General features: G+C 51.2%; 3 protein-coding genes across 8 annotated transcripts; 2 read left to right on the forward strand and 1 right to left on the reverse strand.

Annotated features, from left to right (window-relative positions):
- Positions 1-4,940: 4,940 nt before the first annotated feature.
- Positions 4,941-9,638, forward strand: LOC120668720. 4 transcript variants are annotated; one of them, XM_039948477.1, is made up of 6 exons: positions 4,941-5,160; positions 5,248-5,312; positions 5,410-5,485; positions 6,328-6,424; positions 7,288-8,937; positions 9,108-9,638. In XM_039948477.1, the coding sequence occupies exons 5-6, from the start codon at positions 7,494-7,496 to the stop codon at positions 9,392-9,394; spliced, it is 1,731 nt and encodes a 576-aa protein (XP_039804411.1). In that variant the 5' UTR covers positions 4,941-5,160; positions 5,248-5,312; positions 5,410-5,485; positions 6,328-6,424; positions 7,288-7,493; the 3' UTR covers positions 9,395-9,638. The 4 variants fall into 4 exon arrangements, with proteins under 4 accessions (XP_039804411.1, XP_039804412.1, XP_039804408.1 ...); XM_039948478.1 differs by having other exon boundaries at positions 7,298-8,937; XM_039948474.1 differs by lacking the exon at positions 6,328-6,424.
- Positions 9,639-10,557: 919 nt separating this feature from the next.
- LOC120668721 lies at positions 10,558-14,285 on the forward strand. 3 transcript variants are annotated; one of them, XM_039948481.1, is made up of 10 exons: positions 10,558-11,044; positions 11,160-11,273; positions 11,372-11,554; positions 11,871-12,361; positions 12,599-12,698; positions 12,822-12,881; positions 13,046-13,138; positions 13,250-13,369; positions 13,495-13,860; positions 13,983-14,285. In XM_039948481.1, exons 1-9 carry the CDS (start codon positions 10,955-10,957, stop codon positions 13,813-13,815), a joined length of 1,572 nt encoding a protein of 523 aa, XP_039804415.1. In that variant the 5' UTR covers positions 10,558-10,954; the 3' UTR covers positions 13,816-13,860; positions 13,983-14,285. The 3 variants fall into 3 exon arrangements, with proteins under 3 accessions (XP_039804415.1, XP_039804414.1, XP_039804413.1); XM_039948479.1 differs by having other exon boundaries at positions 10,780-11,044; positions 13,975-14,285; XM_039948480.1 differs by having other exon boundaries at positions 13,495-14,285.
- On the reverse strand, positions 12,988-15,422 carry LOC120668724. The gene is made up of 4 exons (XM_039948483.1): positions 15,158-15,422; positions 14,937-15,069; positions 14,787-14,831; positions 12,988-14,698 (listed from the first exon to the last, which is right to left on the reverse strand). Exons 1-4 carry the CDS (start codon positions 15,261-15,263, stop codon positions 14,641-14,643), a joined length of 342 nt encoding a protein of 113 aa, XP_039804417.1. The 5' UTR covers positions 15,264-15,422; the 3' UTR covers positions 12,988-14,640.
- Between the last annotated feature and the right edge of the window lie 117 nt (positions 15,423-15,539).

The following is a 15,539-nucleotide window of genomic DNA, read 5'->3' on the forward strand; positions in this document are numbered from 1 at the left end:
CACGTGCCTATCCGGACCCCCATGAGCTCTCGGCTCAGCTAGCTGCTCGGGAGGGGTCCGGAGCCGCCACGCGTCACGCGGACGCGGGCGCGGGCACAAGCCTTCGCTGGAAGCTCCCTCACCCACCCGTGTCAAGTGCGAGTGGATGAGACGTGCTCTTCTGACGCCGGGCAAAGCCACCCCTCGACAGAAAAGGACAAACGGTCCTTCCACTCACCCGCCCGCCGTACGGAGGCATTAATGCCAACCACTCCTCCACAACGCCTGGGTCTGACGGCGCCAGGCTGCCATCCCCCACAGTGGCTGTGACCGGAGTCTTGTCCGCCGACTCCGGTCACTGCTCTGCCATTCCGGACGCTGTGACGACACTGTGGGAACCTGTGACGCAGTGCAAGACGTGCTCGGCACTGCTCCAGCTACTGTGCTACCAACTCCTCATGCCTCTTTCGTACTTTCCCTTCCGCGGAACCCCCGAACGGCATGGGCACGACCCTCGAAAGCGGCTCCGGCCTTGACTAGGACGAGACCCTGGCCTGCAGGACCTTCGGAACGCCGCCACGCCACGCCTGGAGGACGGTACCACCCACAACAACGACCACGCCGCCCGCTGGAGCCGCCAGGACGCTGGCGCGATCCTCTCATGACCAAGGACGAAGCCCAGGATGACTGTCACGCCCGACGCCATACCCCACAGTGTACTTTCCATAGTGCTCGACCACTGCACCCCCGCGATTCGGGGAAAAGACGACGACTTTCATGACCCCTGTGCATGTACACCGTCCCTCCTTGTGTCTATAAAAGGAGAAGGCGGGCGTTCCCTTAGGGGGGGTCGGCCCATTCGGTAGGACACAACGCTTCGCACTACTAGCAGAGCACGTACGCTCTTCTGAACCCCGATATTGGCACTCGGCTCAATCAACTCCTCCTCTAGCAGAGACTTGGGAGCTTCCCTCCCTCTCTCGCCTCGCTTGTACCCCCTACTACAGGCACCCTCGGTGCAAGATAGTACAGTGCTCTCGCACATCTCTTTGCTGGACGTACGGCCCCACGGCCGGAATCAGGATAAATCCGTGTGTTACTGTATTGCTTCTTGCATCAACATCTGGGACGAGGAACACGCAGCATCATCACTGGTTGGGTCCGGACCGCCGGGTCAGGGCACCGACACTAGACCTGGGCATGGGTCACCCGACCCGAACAACCCGACCCAACCCGCCCGAGAAAAACCCGACCCGACCCGACCCGAGCTACGTGGCGGGTGGGCGCGGGCCGTATTTTTTGACCCGCAACAATCAACGGGCCGGGCACGGGCCGTGATTTTTGACCCAAAACCCGACCCAACCCGAAAAAAAACCCGACCCGACACGCCCGCGCAGGGTGCACGGGCCAACCCGACCCGACCCGGTGATAGGTACGGGTCGGGCGCGGGCCGTCCTATGCGACCCGTGACCCGGCCTTGACCCGACCCGAACCCGACCCGACCCGACATTTGCCCAGGTCTAACCGACACTACCTTTCCTACATGGCATCAGACGCCTAGGTTTTAGATCCTGACCTAGCCGCCGCCGCTTCCGCTACCGTCGCGCCGCCCCCGAGGAGATCGATCTCCGCGCGGGGGCAGTGCCCTCCTAGGATGCGCCGCGGATCCCTCTGATCCGCGCCGTCATCGTCGTCAACAAGCAGCAGGGGACTTACCTCTTCCCATCGCCCATTGGATCCATGGCTGCGCCGACGCCGTCCTCGTCGGGCACTGCGTCGCCATGGGCCCGCCGCACGAGCCTGCCCCGCCTCTGCGTCATCGCTCCCTCGGCACCGCATCCGGATCCGTCCGCCCCTCCCGCCCATCAGGCTAGGCGCCCCCGCCTCCTACCAGCGCCGCCGCACCGCTCCTCCAGAGTGCGCGTGCCCTGTGCGGCTACGGAGGACCACCGCGGGGACGCCAGGCCACTGCGCCATCGGGGCCAGCGGGCTGCCGCACCGCTAATTGATGTCAACGCCGGGCCGCAGCGCTGCTGCCGCCCTCCCTCACCGGCTCCATCCTCCGCGCTGTTGGGCGCCGCCCCCTTCACCCTCTGCGCCACTTCCGCCGCTGCCATACGCGCGAGGACGCGACTGTGGGGGCGGCTCATGGGGCCGCTACCGCCGCACAGCTGGAGGAGGACGTCGCTCGGGCTGCACGCCGATTCGCTCACGGGCGGGTCTCACCACTCTGCTTTGCCTCTCCACCATTTGATCGACGGGTGGATGAGGATAAGGTTGGGGGGTAAGGCTCCATGCACCCGAGATTGTACCCGCAGGTTCGTCTTGATGTTGCTGCTGTTTTTCTTTTCCGGTCTAAGATCGGTTTGCGTCGCCCTGCCGTTATTCGCCGTTCATCGTCGACACTCCCGAAGGACGAGATTGTTGCTGTGCCCTCCAGGCTGCAGCGATGACGTTCGTGATCAAGCCACCCTACCGGTATCGTCGCCTTTTCAGGCGGTGGCGCCACTCGACGCCGGTCTTCGTCAAGCAGGCGCTCGATCCGCCTTCGCGCCTCCAGCCGTTCTCGCGCGGACATCGCCGCCGATGTTCCTGAAGGAAGACGTCGTCGCCACCCCTGATCTGAGCGCAACACTTGCTGCAACCTGCGCCATCACCACCCCTGTCCTAAGCGTGACCTAAGTCACAAACCGCGCCGTCTACCATCGTCATCCGCCGCACCGTCCTACTGTTGTCTTCGGCAAGAAGCTGCTGAGTTTGTGAACTCGAGCACCTCGACGATGCTTCGACCCGCGCCTCCTCCACGGTTTCGACCACGTCCACCTCGACTTCGGCTACTACGGCACTAAAGGGCTATCATCTGCATGAGTCTCCAGTCAAAGCTTTCGCACCGGCGTTCTGACTGCAGGGGGATACGTCTCCATTGTTCTCCAGTCTGACCGTTCGTGTTGCTACCACTACGACTGCGGGGGGATGTTAGAGTATATTAGGCAACTCCAGATATGGTTAGTTTAGGATTGATTGTAATCCTGGGATAACCTTTCTTATCTCTAGGAGATGCTACTTGCCCTCCAAGTAATGTACTCCTATATATACCGCCCAATGGACTCAATGCAATACATCGACCATATTATACGCATCCTACCTTTTCCTACATAGGGGAAGTAGCATACACAACTACTCCCTCTATGCCAAATTGTAATTCTAACTTTCTCTCTCATGTACGGAAGAGAACCGCGTATCATTGTATTAAGAAGAAGTAATGATCCGATTATAAAATCCACCTCTCACCTTGGATCAGAACGAGGGTGGGGATAAAAAAGAAATAAACAAGAAAAAGCTGTTACAGAAACTGAACTAAGGTAGAACCTGGCCGGGAACACTTTCTAGTTCCTACAACAAACTCAACTAGTTTGCTTGCCCTAGGCCCAGGGCCTGCCCTTGGCACCCCCAACCATCCGCAAATGAACTTCATCGTTGAAAGCCTGGAGAGCGGTCTGAACACTTGGGGCCGTTCCATTGAACACACATGAATTCTATGTTTCCAGATGATCCAGCCCCAAGTATGACAAAACAATTGAATCTCTTTCTATGTTGTTTCGACACTTTCTTCTAGGAACTTTTCCACCAACACGAAGAAGATGGTTTTTTGGGCGGGTACCAAATGTGAAAGGTTCTAAGGGCCGGAAGATGTTGAATCAGAACTGCCGGGCAAACACACAAGAGGTGAGGATGTGTTGGGCTATTTTATCTTCCTGGTCACAAAGGGGACAGAGATCTAGGTGTGGCAACCCCCGTTTCAGCAAGAGATCTGCTATCCAACAGTAATTATGAATAGCAAGCTAGACGAAAATCTTGCATTTGTTAGAGACCCATGCTTCCCACAGCCACTCAATTTGGATGGCACCATGAAGAAGGCTCTGTAGGCCGTTCTAGAGGAGAAAATACTTGAGCTTTCATGCCTCCAACTGTGTTGGTCTTCAACAGTGTTGAAGCCCAAAGCTCTAAATACTCCATAAGACCATGCCAACTCAGAGCGCGCCTTATATCAGATACCCAAGCTTTATCAGCCACGGTTCTTGATTTTCACACCTGCAAAGGAACAGTTTTGAGAACATTTGGTGCAAGCTCCTCTAAGCTAGTCCAGAGCAGCCAAAGATCGGTCCAAAATAAGGTCTGGTATCTTTAGACCAGCTCATGAGCAATCAGAATTTGTTTTTTCGAACCAAAGCCAGCGCATTTGAAGCGCCCAGTCCATAACTTCGAGATTAAGAATACCTAGCCCTTCTTATATGGGTATCCAAATATGCCCCTAATTTAAGTGGACCAAATCATTCCAAGCGACAAATTAAGCAAGCTAAATTCGATTTTCGATTAATTTGGATGGTACAATTTTATAAACTACTCTTTCGTCCTCAATTATTAGTCGTTTTAATTTTCTAAGCGCATAAATTTAACTATGCGTCTAAATATATATTATGTTTAGATGTATAACAAAATTTATATATTTAGAAAAATGATTTGTAATGTATGATGGAAGGAGTATATTGGTTAATACCATCCTTTTACATCGACAGTGAGAACTGTCGCGCTGCAACCTGCGAGCAAGTGTAACGGTGTCACGGCGATGTTGGAACGAGGAGATCAGCCACGATGGGCCACGCAATGGCACCAACGACGTGTCGCCGGAGCTCTACTCGCCGTTGCTGGCCTCGCCGTCGCCGCCTCTCGTGGTTGTCCGTGGCCAGGGATGTGGCGATGTTGCTGGCCTCGCCGTCGCCGCCGGCCGGCGCTTCGTTTCCCCGGGCCTCGTCTGACAGGAGTCCGCGAGATCGCGACATGCCGGTGAACAGTCAACTGTGGTCAACGTTGACAATGCGGCGACTCACTCAGGCTGGGCCGTCCGATCTCGTTTGACGCGGCGGATTCGGCCCCCGAGGCCCCCGAAGGTATAAATGCCGTGGAAACCTAGGAGAGGAGGGGCCCCTCGGATCTCGCCGTCGCCGACCACGACGCTCCCGCCTCTGCCGCTCCCCTCTTCCTGTCGGCGTCAGATCCCCCCCACCTCACCGCTCTCTCGCTCCCCCGTTCCACCGCGTCCATCTCAGCGCCGCTCCTGATCGGTTCAGTGGAGCGGAGAGCCATCGGAGTGGAGGATCGGTTTCTTCGCTTGTTGGCAAGGTAGTTCCTTGCCTGCTGTGCTCGAGTGGATTCTGTTTCCTTCGTGTCGTCGCCTATCAAGTGCTCACCTTTCTTTCCTGTGTTCAGTGAACTGCGGATTTATCTCAGCGTGGTGGTGGATTGGTTATTTGGTTTCCTCGCTTGCTGGAAAGGTAGTTCCTGCTTGCTATGCTCGGGTCGGGTGGATGTGGATTCGATTTCCCTCGTGCTGTTGCCTATCAAGTGCTAATCTTTCTTTCTTCTGCTTAGTGAACTGCGGATTTGCCTCGCTGTGGTGGCCTCTTGACCGATCCGTGTACCCTGAGTCCATCAGGTTCTTCTTCAGGTAAGGAAACCCTGCTTGCTCCAACTGAATTTTCTAAGTGTATGCTTCAATTTTTTTTCTTAGTGTATCTTTTGTTTTTGGTGCATGTTTCATTATCTGTGAGAAATCGAGTCCATTTCTTTCATTCTCTGGGTACTGTTAGTCCACCAGCAACCAACCATGCATCCAATGGTCTAAGTTAGCTCTTCAAATCACGCTGAGAGCGTCCAGCCCATGGAATCTCAGTCAATCCCATAGTGATGCTGGCCTGGTAGTTTTCTGTATGCAAGGTTTAGGCATTGAAGGAATGGGCATGGTTGAATAATTACACAGCCATGGGAATAGAGACCGGCGAATGTGATAAGATAGGGAACATTGGATGCAGGAGATCCTTTGCTGCCTCCGACAACTTCAATAAGTTTTAGTTGTTCGTTCTCACCTCCACGTGGCAGGTATTAAAAGCCAAAATGTCATGTGCGCATCCCCACACTCCACCACTGGGAAACCATGAGGGACCACGCTGTATACAAAAGAAAGTTCTTTTTGTCCCTTATGTTTATGTACTTAAGGAGCTCAGAGCGTAATGGTAGCCTTTTAAAGTATTTTATGCAAATCAGAGCATGGCCACATAGCGCAGTTTCTTAATTTAAAAGCATAATGATGGCTTTTTAAAAGATGTCATGCCAATTAGAGCATGGTCGCATGGCTCGTTGCTTAGTTTTAAGAACATGCATACAAGGAAGTGTTTTCCCTAGATCCATGCATGTTTACAAAGAGCATGGACGTGTCAAGCACATGACTAGCTACACTGCTGCTATTTTATTGGATGTGTGCCCCTCAGGATTTGAATATGCTAAATGCAGATAGCAGCCGCATTGATCTACAGTATTCAGTCTTATGGACCTTTGAGGCCTTGTTCGGTTGCAAGGGAATTAACCTAGAGTTGACCTAGAGTTGTAGGTGAGAACAAATTCTATTACAGAATTGGTAAAGTATATTTTCCAATTAGAGCATGGACGAAATGCTGCATTTGTAGATTGTATTCCAAGGTGTAAAGGAATGCATGGACATGGGGTATAGCTACCATTATGGTCAGATGGCAATTTTCATTGCGACCAAATTTCTGGATATCACTTACTCTGTCAGCAATTTCATACTGGACTGTGATTGCAAATCCTTGTAGCTTCAAGGTTGTAGAATCAATGTATAGATAATTGTATCCATGATTATATTCTTTCTCATTACAGCGTGGTGAAATGATAAATGGTTGAACTCCCCTGCCACGATTATTGTAATTCATTGTATTGATGCCCAAAGCTTTGTAGCTCCGTAACTATAGGTTTTTTATTTGAAAATGGAATCATGCAACACAAATAGTTATTGTTTTTCTTTCTGAAAAAATCATTTGCTTTTATTGTGACAAGGAAGCACCTTAATTCTAGCAGTTTGTGTATATTACATTTCTGATGTGATGTGTAGAAATAAACACTGTTTTTCCACTAAGGGCTATGCCCGAATTTCATTACTTATCAAAGCAACGAAATTACACAGTACTAGGTTCAAAGTAACGGTGGCAGTGAGCAACGAAAGGTAAAACCAGTTACAACCCAGATTCAGTGCCAAAAGGGGGATGCAACCACCCTAGCTAAAACTGCTAAGTTCATAAAAAAGGAAAAACGTCACGATCTTGAGACTAGGAGCCAGCGCTTTGTTCTCTTCACGATGTAGTTGAACATGTAGGAAGACCATTACTGGAGTAGAACCAGCCCCGCATCAAGAAATAAACACTGTTAGATTAATTTTCCTTAACAGCCTGTCTTTAGTCCTTTTCAGGATTTTGCATCAAGGAGTTTATTTAGCGGACAATATCCTGGGCTTCCTCTGATGAGGAATCTGCCCCCCACCAGGTTAAGTGTGCCAACCACTTTCACAGCTGGCTAGTACATACTACAAAGGAGAAGGGACTTTGTCTTTGTGAAGCGCTTTTTATCAAGTTCACACATAATTTGAACACAATTCGGTACATCCCATGGCAACCACAAGGACAAATGCTGATGGTGTTTATTTGGGTGAAGGTTCTTTTAGGAAGGAATTCTGTGTTCCGAGTAGGCAAGCAGAACTATCAACACCATCATCAGGCCAGAAAACAAACTCATGCAACCTCTACGAGGACAAGTCTGTGTCACATAGGCAGGAATCTGAATCCTCCATGGGAGCAAGTGATAACATTGATTCTCTAGTGGCGAATTCAATAGGAAGGCTCATCTTTGAGGCTGGACTTGAGCCTGATTTTGTTCACTTACCATCTTATAATGGAGTGATTGATTTGCTCACCCGTGGGGTTCGAATTGCAATGCCTTCATATGAATATATTCTTCAGGTGCAACTAAGTGAAGTTCAGCAGCATGAAAGGGCTTTGAGGCAACAGTGGGAAAAAAGTGGCTGCAGTGTGATATTGGATAGATGGAAAAGCCGATGTGGGAAAAGGTTCGTTAGTGTTTTTGTGCATTGTAGAGAAGGCATGATGTTCCTCAGATCTATTGACATATCTGCAATATTTGATGATGTTGATGAGCTTGCAGCAATGGTTTGTCATGTGATTGAAGATATTGGTGTCCGCAGCATCGTTCAGATTATCATAAATGATGTATCGCCACATATGCAAGCTGCAGAACATGCTGTCTTAAAGAAATATGAGCAGTCATTCATATTCACAGTATGTGCCGATCATTGCATCAATCTTCTGCTTGAGAATATAGGAGCACTTGATAATGTGAAGGATGTCCTAATGAAGGCAAGGGATATCACTAGGTTTTTGTATGGTCATGCACTGACAATGGAACTGAAAAGGCTGTATATTGGGAATGCTGATATCATAAGTAACTCTAACCTGAAATTTGTGGCTGTGTTTGATACACTAGAAAATCTAGTGTCTCACAGGGATAATCTGGTGGAGATGTTTAGCTCTGAGGAGTGGGTTTCCTCTGATCTGGCTTCTACAAGCCTGTCCATGCATATCTGTGAGGTAGTACAGACGGAAGATGCATTCTGGAGTGCTGCTGCCAACATTTTGAAGGTGACAGACCCACTTATCAGCGTTTTATATAAACTGGAAGGTGATAAGTGTCCAGTCAGTGTCCTGTATGATGCCATGGATAGCGCAAAAGAAGACATAAAACGGAATCTTGGTGATGAGCATGGCAGTTACTGGCTGATGATTGATCACATCTGGGATGATTACTTGCATTCCCCAGTCCATGCTGCTGCTTATTTTCTGAATCCAACTATTTTTTACAGTGATCGATTCCGCAATGATGCTGAGATCAGCAGTGGCATCACGACCTGCATTCTACGAGCATCCAAGAGTCATTACGATGCATTGCTCACTGCTGAACAGATGGATGTCTATCTGAGAAAGTCAGGGACGTTTGATTCTGATTCAGCCGTTGAGGAAGCCGTGGGAACACCTCAAGGTAAAGGCTAGTCTTCATTGGTAGGATGTATCTCACACGGGCACTCACACACACTGCACACTTCTTTTTTTGCTGGCATAATGCATCGCACAGGCGCACGCACTAGTTGTTGGAACAATCACTCTATCTCCACCAGTTGAATCCTTACCTTGGTTTATTTGGAATTGCAGATCTCTGGTGGGTGAAGCATGGGTCTGGCACGCCGGCGCTCCAATCCTTTGCGAGCTTGATCCTAGGGCAGACGTGTTTCGGCGCTTCCAGGTACAACCTGGACAAGAGCTTGTCCGAGAGGCTGCACACCGAGCGGAGGGCCTACACCGAGCAGGAGAGGTTCCGCAGCATGGAGTACATCTACTACAACCTCCGCCTTGCGAGCTCGGTGCCGCGCGTGGCCGGCCCTCCCGCGGACCAGCACAGTAAGCTCACTACTCATCTGGGCGATTGGCTCTCAGCGTAGCACACCCCAACCCTACTGATGGCGCTCACCGGTGTGGTGGTGACTGGTGAGTGGTGATCGACTGACTTCTGTAGCATTCTTGTCTGTCTGTACATACCGGTGGGCCGGGCCGGACCGGGCCCTTGAAAGAAACCTGTGCCTGCTCCACCCATCCTTATTTGGGCCGGATGAAGTAATTTCCCTTTTTTTTTATACCTGATTCGATGATTTTTCCATCTGTGAAATGGTATGGCTGGCTGACAAATTCGACTCTTTGCTCGTTGACCCCCATGACGAAGACAAGCTTTGCTGTGTGCGTGCTGACCCGTGGCGCTGCAATGCTCATTGCTGACCGACCATTGGCCGTAGTTTTGGTGCCAGTAGGCTCTGCTTTTGGGCGGCCTGCGGCGCGGCCTTCTGCTTCAGCTCCCTGCTCCCCCATTACTCTCGCCGGAACGAATTGAATCGGGGCTGCGCCGGCGCCGGCATGGCAGAGCGGGCACAGCGGCATTGTGCCGGAGCCTGCGCCCGTGCAGAGAGAGTGGAGCGGTTGCATTTGGTGTTCCCCAACCACCCAGGGCTGCTTGTGCTGCTTCCACTGTCTCATGCTTTGTCCATGGCTCCTGGACCCTGATGGTGTTTAGTTTTCTTTAATCAGGTGGGTTCAAGTTTGAACTCGGCTATGGATCCGTGACGGACAGGCAGCACAGGCTCCCTGAACCTGATCCGATCCTTGGGCGCCGGGCGGCGTGCAGGGGGCGGTAGAAGGCTGGCGAGCACTAGCGGCGGTTCGCAGTAAACAACAGGGAAAGCCGCGGCGGTGGTGGGAGTAAAAAGAAGAAAGCGTAGCAAGGCACCAAGCGGGCGCGACAAGGGAGGCGTCTCGGGTCCGGCGGCGTCCCAGCCTTTTGCAGCTCCGGCGAGCTCGGGCTGGCTGGGCTCTTCTGCTTGCGGTCAAGCATGCACGGATCGCGCCGCCATGCCGCTCGCACCCGCGTCAAAACAAACGCCGTCCTAGGCGGCCGGCTCCTGGGAGGGACTGGTGCAGCCCGGTCCGGTCCGTGAAAACCCACGACGAGACCGTGCCCAAACTGGAAGATCACGCTAGCCGAACCGTGTCCTCCTCTTGGTTCGGGTCCTGGTCGTGTCGTGCCGGACGCGAGACCAGGAGCGGCAGCAGGTGGTTCGGTTGGTTGGTTGCGTGTGTTCGCTGCCTCGCATGCGCACTCCGTCTTGTCGCGCTCGCACCGCACCACCACCGCCTCGAGTGGCGAGTTCGGCCACCCACTCCTCCTCAACGCCACCGCCGCCGCCGCCGCCGCCACGCGGCCCTAGCCACCACGTAGCGGCCCCGGCCAATAAGCGGCCGTGCATTTCAAATTTTGAAGACCAGGCGGTCAAATCTCTCCGCCGTTAAGTCCCCTGCTGCCGCCGCTCTCGCCTCGCCTTCTCCTCTCTCTCCACGCCGAGAGCGCGGACCCGGCAGCTGCCCTCGCACCTCTCGCCGTTCCTATCCCGGAGGAGCGAACCGCCGAGGCGGCGGGGAGGAGGGGGAGCTGGGAAACCCGTCAGTCCGGGGGCATGCCGCTGCCGCTGGCCAGGGCGAGGAGGGGGTTCTCCCCGCAGCCGCCGGCCCGCCCTTCCTCGTGCAGGCTGCAGCTCGAGCAGGATGTGAGTCGCCGAGTCCTCTCCGTCTTCTCCTCTCTCTCGGCAGGTGCCCCCCGCGGCCATGCCTTTGTCTCGCCCGACCTGAACTCCCGCCCCCGTCTCTCGTGCGCGCGCGCAGGTGCAGGAGCTGCAGAAGGCGCTGCGGGAGGAGACGGCGCTGCACTCCGTCCTCGAGGGCGCGCTCGAGCGCGCCGCCGTCACCCTCGCCGACATGGCCTACCTCCCCACCACCGTACGCACGCGCCGGGTTGCTGATTCTCCCCCGCCACGGTGTGCGGGTGCTGACGCTAGATGTCTGCTCACCTCCACTCCCACTGTCCGTCTCTGCAGGCGCAGGAGCTGCTCTCCAATATCTGCATCCTGGAGACCGCGGTCACCAAGCTGGAGGAGGAGATGGTCTCCCTGCATTTCCAGCTCATCCAGGAGAGGAACGAGAGGAGGCTCGTCGAGTACCGCCTCAAGCAGCTGCCGCCGCCGGCTTGCTCCTGCCACTCTGGGAAGCTCGAACCGGAGGTACGGATTCCTGTGCTCGTTATGATTCTTGCTTAGCAGAATCACAATCGAGTCTGATTTCACTGAATCGATTTGATTAATGCGCGTTGCCACCACTGAAGTCATTTCTTCTAAATCCGGTGTTGCAATCCAAAGCGTGCAATGTGTTCTATGATAGTCCTGCCAAATAGCTTCACCTCCCATTCTGACCTCAATGCACCATTTCCTTACTATATTAAGGAACTCTGTGTTGGGTATTCACGAAGTCGAGATAGAGCTCTCACTGTTTTGTTTTTGTTGGCTTGGCACTCAACCGTGTAATTCATGTTGCTGACAGGATACCACAAGAACAAAATGTAATCAAGGGGAGAAGGTTTATCCTCATGCTGTCCTGCATGAACAAGTTATGAAGTTACAGAGACAGATCTCTGTTAAAAGCTTAGTGAATCCTAATCAGCTTTCGGAGGACATCGTCCGCTGCATGAGGAACATTTTTATTTCCTTATCAGATTCCTTCAGAGACTCCTCAAGGAATTCCTCCATGGAGAATCAGCAGTCTATTCCATCTCCCAGCGGAAATTATTCAATTTCTGCATTCTGGTCCCTGTCAGAACCATCTTCCATATCTTCTTGGGTACAGAGCCCTCAAGTAGATTTGAACTACAACAATAGTTTATTAGCTTCGGAGACTGTTTTTGACCCTTACAAAGCTCGTGAGAAGCTTAGCTGGGCTGACATAGGAAGCTACAGTGCGGCAGCTGAAGTTTCATGGATGTCAGTTGGGAAAAAGCAACTTGAATATGCTGCGGAGTCACTTCACAAATTCAGGTAATGTGTCAAACAATCTTTGTAATACCCTCAGCTTACTATTTGTTATTAACTTGACAACTGTTGCACCTAATCATAATACTACAATTCACTGGCTTTAACTCTACGATTCAGTACATTTTCTCTTTAGTACTACAAGACCTTTTATTTCAATGCCATTAAAGATGAGCGCCTGTTTCTTCATTCATGATATTTTGGTTAATCCAACAGTTCTAATGATTGCCTATTAGAGTGCAGGTTATTCATTGAACAGTTGGCAGAAATAAACCCTATTCACCTCAATGATGATGCAAGGCTGGCATTTTGGATCAACCTATACAACGCGTTAATGATGCACGTAAGTGATTTTGCAAACTCTAATTCTAATGCTAGTTAAATTTGGGAGAGTATTTCTTTTTTTCTCAATGGACGGGAGAATATTTCATTCTGAACATTAGTGACTTCTTATCACAATTTACAGGCTTATCTTGCTTATGGTGTTCCACGGAGTGACATGAAACTGTTTTCACTGATGCAAAAGGTTTGCTAAAAAAACTTATTATTGTACATTACTTTGTTCATATGTTAGCTGATACTTCAAGTAAATAGGATGTCAGCAATTTAAAATTTCGATTTTCTGATGCATGTTGTCTAACATGCTTTTCTTTCTGGATAATCATCATTTTATATTTGTTGTCCCTGTAGGCTGCATATACAATTGGGGGGCACTCATTCAGTGCTGCGTTTATTGAATATGTAATTCTGAAGATGAAACCACCAAGTCATAGGCCACAGATGGTATGCCACTTACTCAAACCTTGCAGGACAAATAGCTCCAGTGCTACTTATTTTCATTACCTTCTGTTAATCAACGCAAACTGTTGATAATTATTTCTTTCTTTTGTCAAGGCCCTGCTTCTTGCCCTTCAGAAGATGAAGGTACCTGAGGAGCAGAAAAAAATCTGCATTGAGGCACCCGAGCCACTTTTGACGTTTGCTCTCAGCTGTGGAATGCATTCTTCTCCTGCAGTAAGTTCAGATTCCTTCTTTGGCTTCATCTAACACTGAGAACCTTTTTTTTTTGACAATAGGCCTTCATGATTATTTCGAGTGCAGAGATTTTATGGCTTACTAAGGACTAATTGTCACTGTAGGTGAAGATATACACAGCAGATAATGTGAGGGACGAACTTCAAGATGCACAGCGTGATTTCATTAGAGCATCAGTAGGAGTAAGTCGAAAAGGGAAGCTTCTGGTCCCTAAGATGCTACACTGTTTTGCCCGTGGTTTTGTTGATGACAACAGCTTCCCCATTTGGATATCACATTTTCTTCCTCAGCAGCAAGCTACATTTGTTGATCACTGTGTGTCTCAAAGGCGGCAAAGTCTCCTGGGCACCCGTACTTTTGGCATCATCCCATTTGATTCTCGGTTCCGGTACCTCTTCCTGCCAGATACAGGATTGTTAAATTAACTGCCATCAATATTCGGATGCTTCTTTGCCCAGATAACCTAATTGGTAATAAGCTATAATAATAGCCTCTAGTGCTTATTTTTTTCTATCATGGATTTAGGTCCACCATAAAACCATATGTTGTTGCTTCTGCTGATGTGTTTGCATGTTTTCTAACAGCCTAACAGCCAACAGAACATAAACAGCACACATCTCCTGTCCAAGCCTTGGTAGACAGTTGAAACAAGAGAGTATCTGTCTTTGGAGTTGAGTATATCTTGGAAAGTAATTTTATATCCATGGATCATGGGAGTATCAACTTCGAGAAGAAAAAAAATAGGATGCGATCTGTATCATTGGAAGTCAGATGTATATCTTTGTAATGGCTGAATAGTTTCCCTTGCTTCGACACCCTGTCGAGTTTCCTGAAAAATCTGTACATATCTCCTACTTCAAAACAAAAATGAATTCCTCATGGTGCTGTTTACCAAGTATATCTGTTTATCATTGATCTGACAACATTTATATCCACATGCTGCATGAAGAACCCACTGCCAAGAATGTAAAATTAGACTTGGAGAATTTAATCTCTATATATACCTTCTATCGCACTGGGACCAACCAAAATTACTACTATGCTGCAACCCTGCGGTAGTTTCATTGGACTGCAGCTTCTGGGAGCAATCCGCTAGGATTGCTCAGGTTGTTGCATACACAATTCCAGCTACCAAGTCTCCTGAATCCCATGTGTAGGTACCTTTAACGCCTCTGAAATGCAGCCATTGCAGTTGCTTCAGTAACCCCGTACAAATTTACAAATTGCTCAGTTATTCTGTCACGGACGGCTCAGGGTCCATCCTTGCCATCGTTGATGCGATTACAGATATCCGAGCACTCTATCAGGCTAATGAAACACAGCAAAATGATCAGAGTTCAACTCTGGTCAGAAGCAAGAGTATCTTTCAAAGAAGAGAACAGGGAGCAGCAGTTACCAGTACTGCCGGGTCCGGAACCCGTCCTTGAACACCACGAGCGGCCTGCGCACGCCGAAACAATCAGAAACCATCAACACAAAACAGCAGGATGAATCGTCAGGAACCGTCGGCTCTTTGCAGCTTAGGAGTTGACGAGCAGTTGGTCACCTCCTGACGTTGAGGGGGCCCTCGCCGGGCGCGCCGCCGCCGCCGCGGATGCAGGTGCCGACGCACTTGGTCGTGCACTGCAGCGCCTTGGCCGACCTGGGGTGCTTGATCCGCTCCGGCTTGCCGTCGCCCCCTGCCCAGCCCGAGCTCACAGCTCGGGACGCCCTCGTCAGCGAGTGACCTGTGACAACCTGCGTGCCGTGCTCCAAAGTGGAACGCACCGGAGAGCGTGGGCGGGATGTTGGAGAAGGTGTCCGGCTGCGGAGCCGGCGTCGAGAGGACGGCCGCGAGCGCCACCGCCACCACGGCCTGCGCCGGCGACGTCATCCCTCCAGCAGGCGGCTCTCCGGCGACGGCTAGACGCGCCGTGGCCTCCCGGAATCCAGGTAGAGCTGCTTGGTGTGGCCACCGGTCAGCCACTCGGCCTCGCTGCCGTTGCAGATACAGCGAGGCGATACGCGCGCGGCCAGTGGCTGCGAGCCTCCTGCGACTGAGAGGAAGACACGATGGGCCTACCTGCTCCTCCTTTTTTGAGAGGCGGGCCCACCTGCTCCTTTGCTGGGCCGGCTCTTAAATGGTCCTGAAGACCAGCCCAGCTTTAGC

This window comes from Panicum virgatum, chromosome 4N (assembly GCF_016808335.1).
Source record: "Panicum virgatum strain AP13 chromosome 4N, P.virgatum_v5, whole genome shotgun sequence".
NCBI classification, from domain to species: Eukaryota; Viridiplantae; Streptophyta; class Magnoliopsida; order Poales; family Poaceae; genus Panicum; species Panicum virgatum.

What these genes read in the sequence shown, in the direction of transcription:
- LOC120668720 (XM_039948477.1), top strand. Translation starts at nt 7,494, where the DNA reads ATGGCAACCACAAGGACAAATGCTGATGGTGTTTATTTGGGTGAAGGT. An exon ending in AGCCGTGGGAACACCTCAAG is followed by an intron (nt 8,938 to 9,107) that starts GTAAAGGCTAGT and finishes TTGGAATTGCAG; the next exon opens with ATCTCTGGTGGGTGAAGCAT.
- LOC120668724 (XM_039948483.1), bottom strand. Translation starts at nt 15,263, where the DNA reads ATGACGTCGCCGGCGCAGGCCGTGGTGGCGGTGGCGCTCGCGGCCGTC. An exon ending in GGCCCCCTCAACGTCAGGAG is followed by an intron (nt 14,832 to 14,936) that starts GTGACCAACTGC and finishes CGGCGTGCGCAG; the next exon opens with GCCGCTCGTGGTGTTCAAGG. An exon ending in TTCCGGACCCGGCAGTACTG is followed by an intron (nt 14,699 to 14,786) that starts GTAACTGCTGCT and finishes GTGTTTCATTAG; the next exon opens with CCTGATAGAGTGCTCGGATA.
- LOC120668721 (XM_039948480.1), top strand. Translation starts at nt 10,955, where the DNA reads ATGCCGCTGCCGCTGGCCAGGGCGAGGAGGGGGTTCTCCCCGCAGCCG. An exon ending in TGGCCTACCTCCCCACCACC is followed by an intron (nt 11,274 to 11,371) that starts GTACGCACGCGC and finishes CCGTCTCTGCAG; the next exon opens with GCGCAGGAGCTGCTCTCCAA. An exon ending in GAGTCACTTCACAAATTCAG is followed by an intron (nt 12,362 to 12,598) that starts GTAATGTGTCAA and finishes ATTAGAGTGCAG; the next exon opens with GTTATTCATTGAACAGTTGG.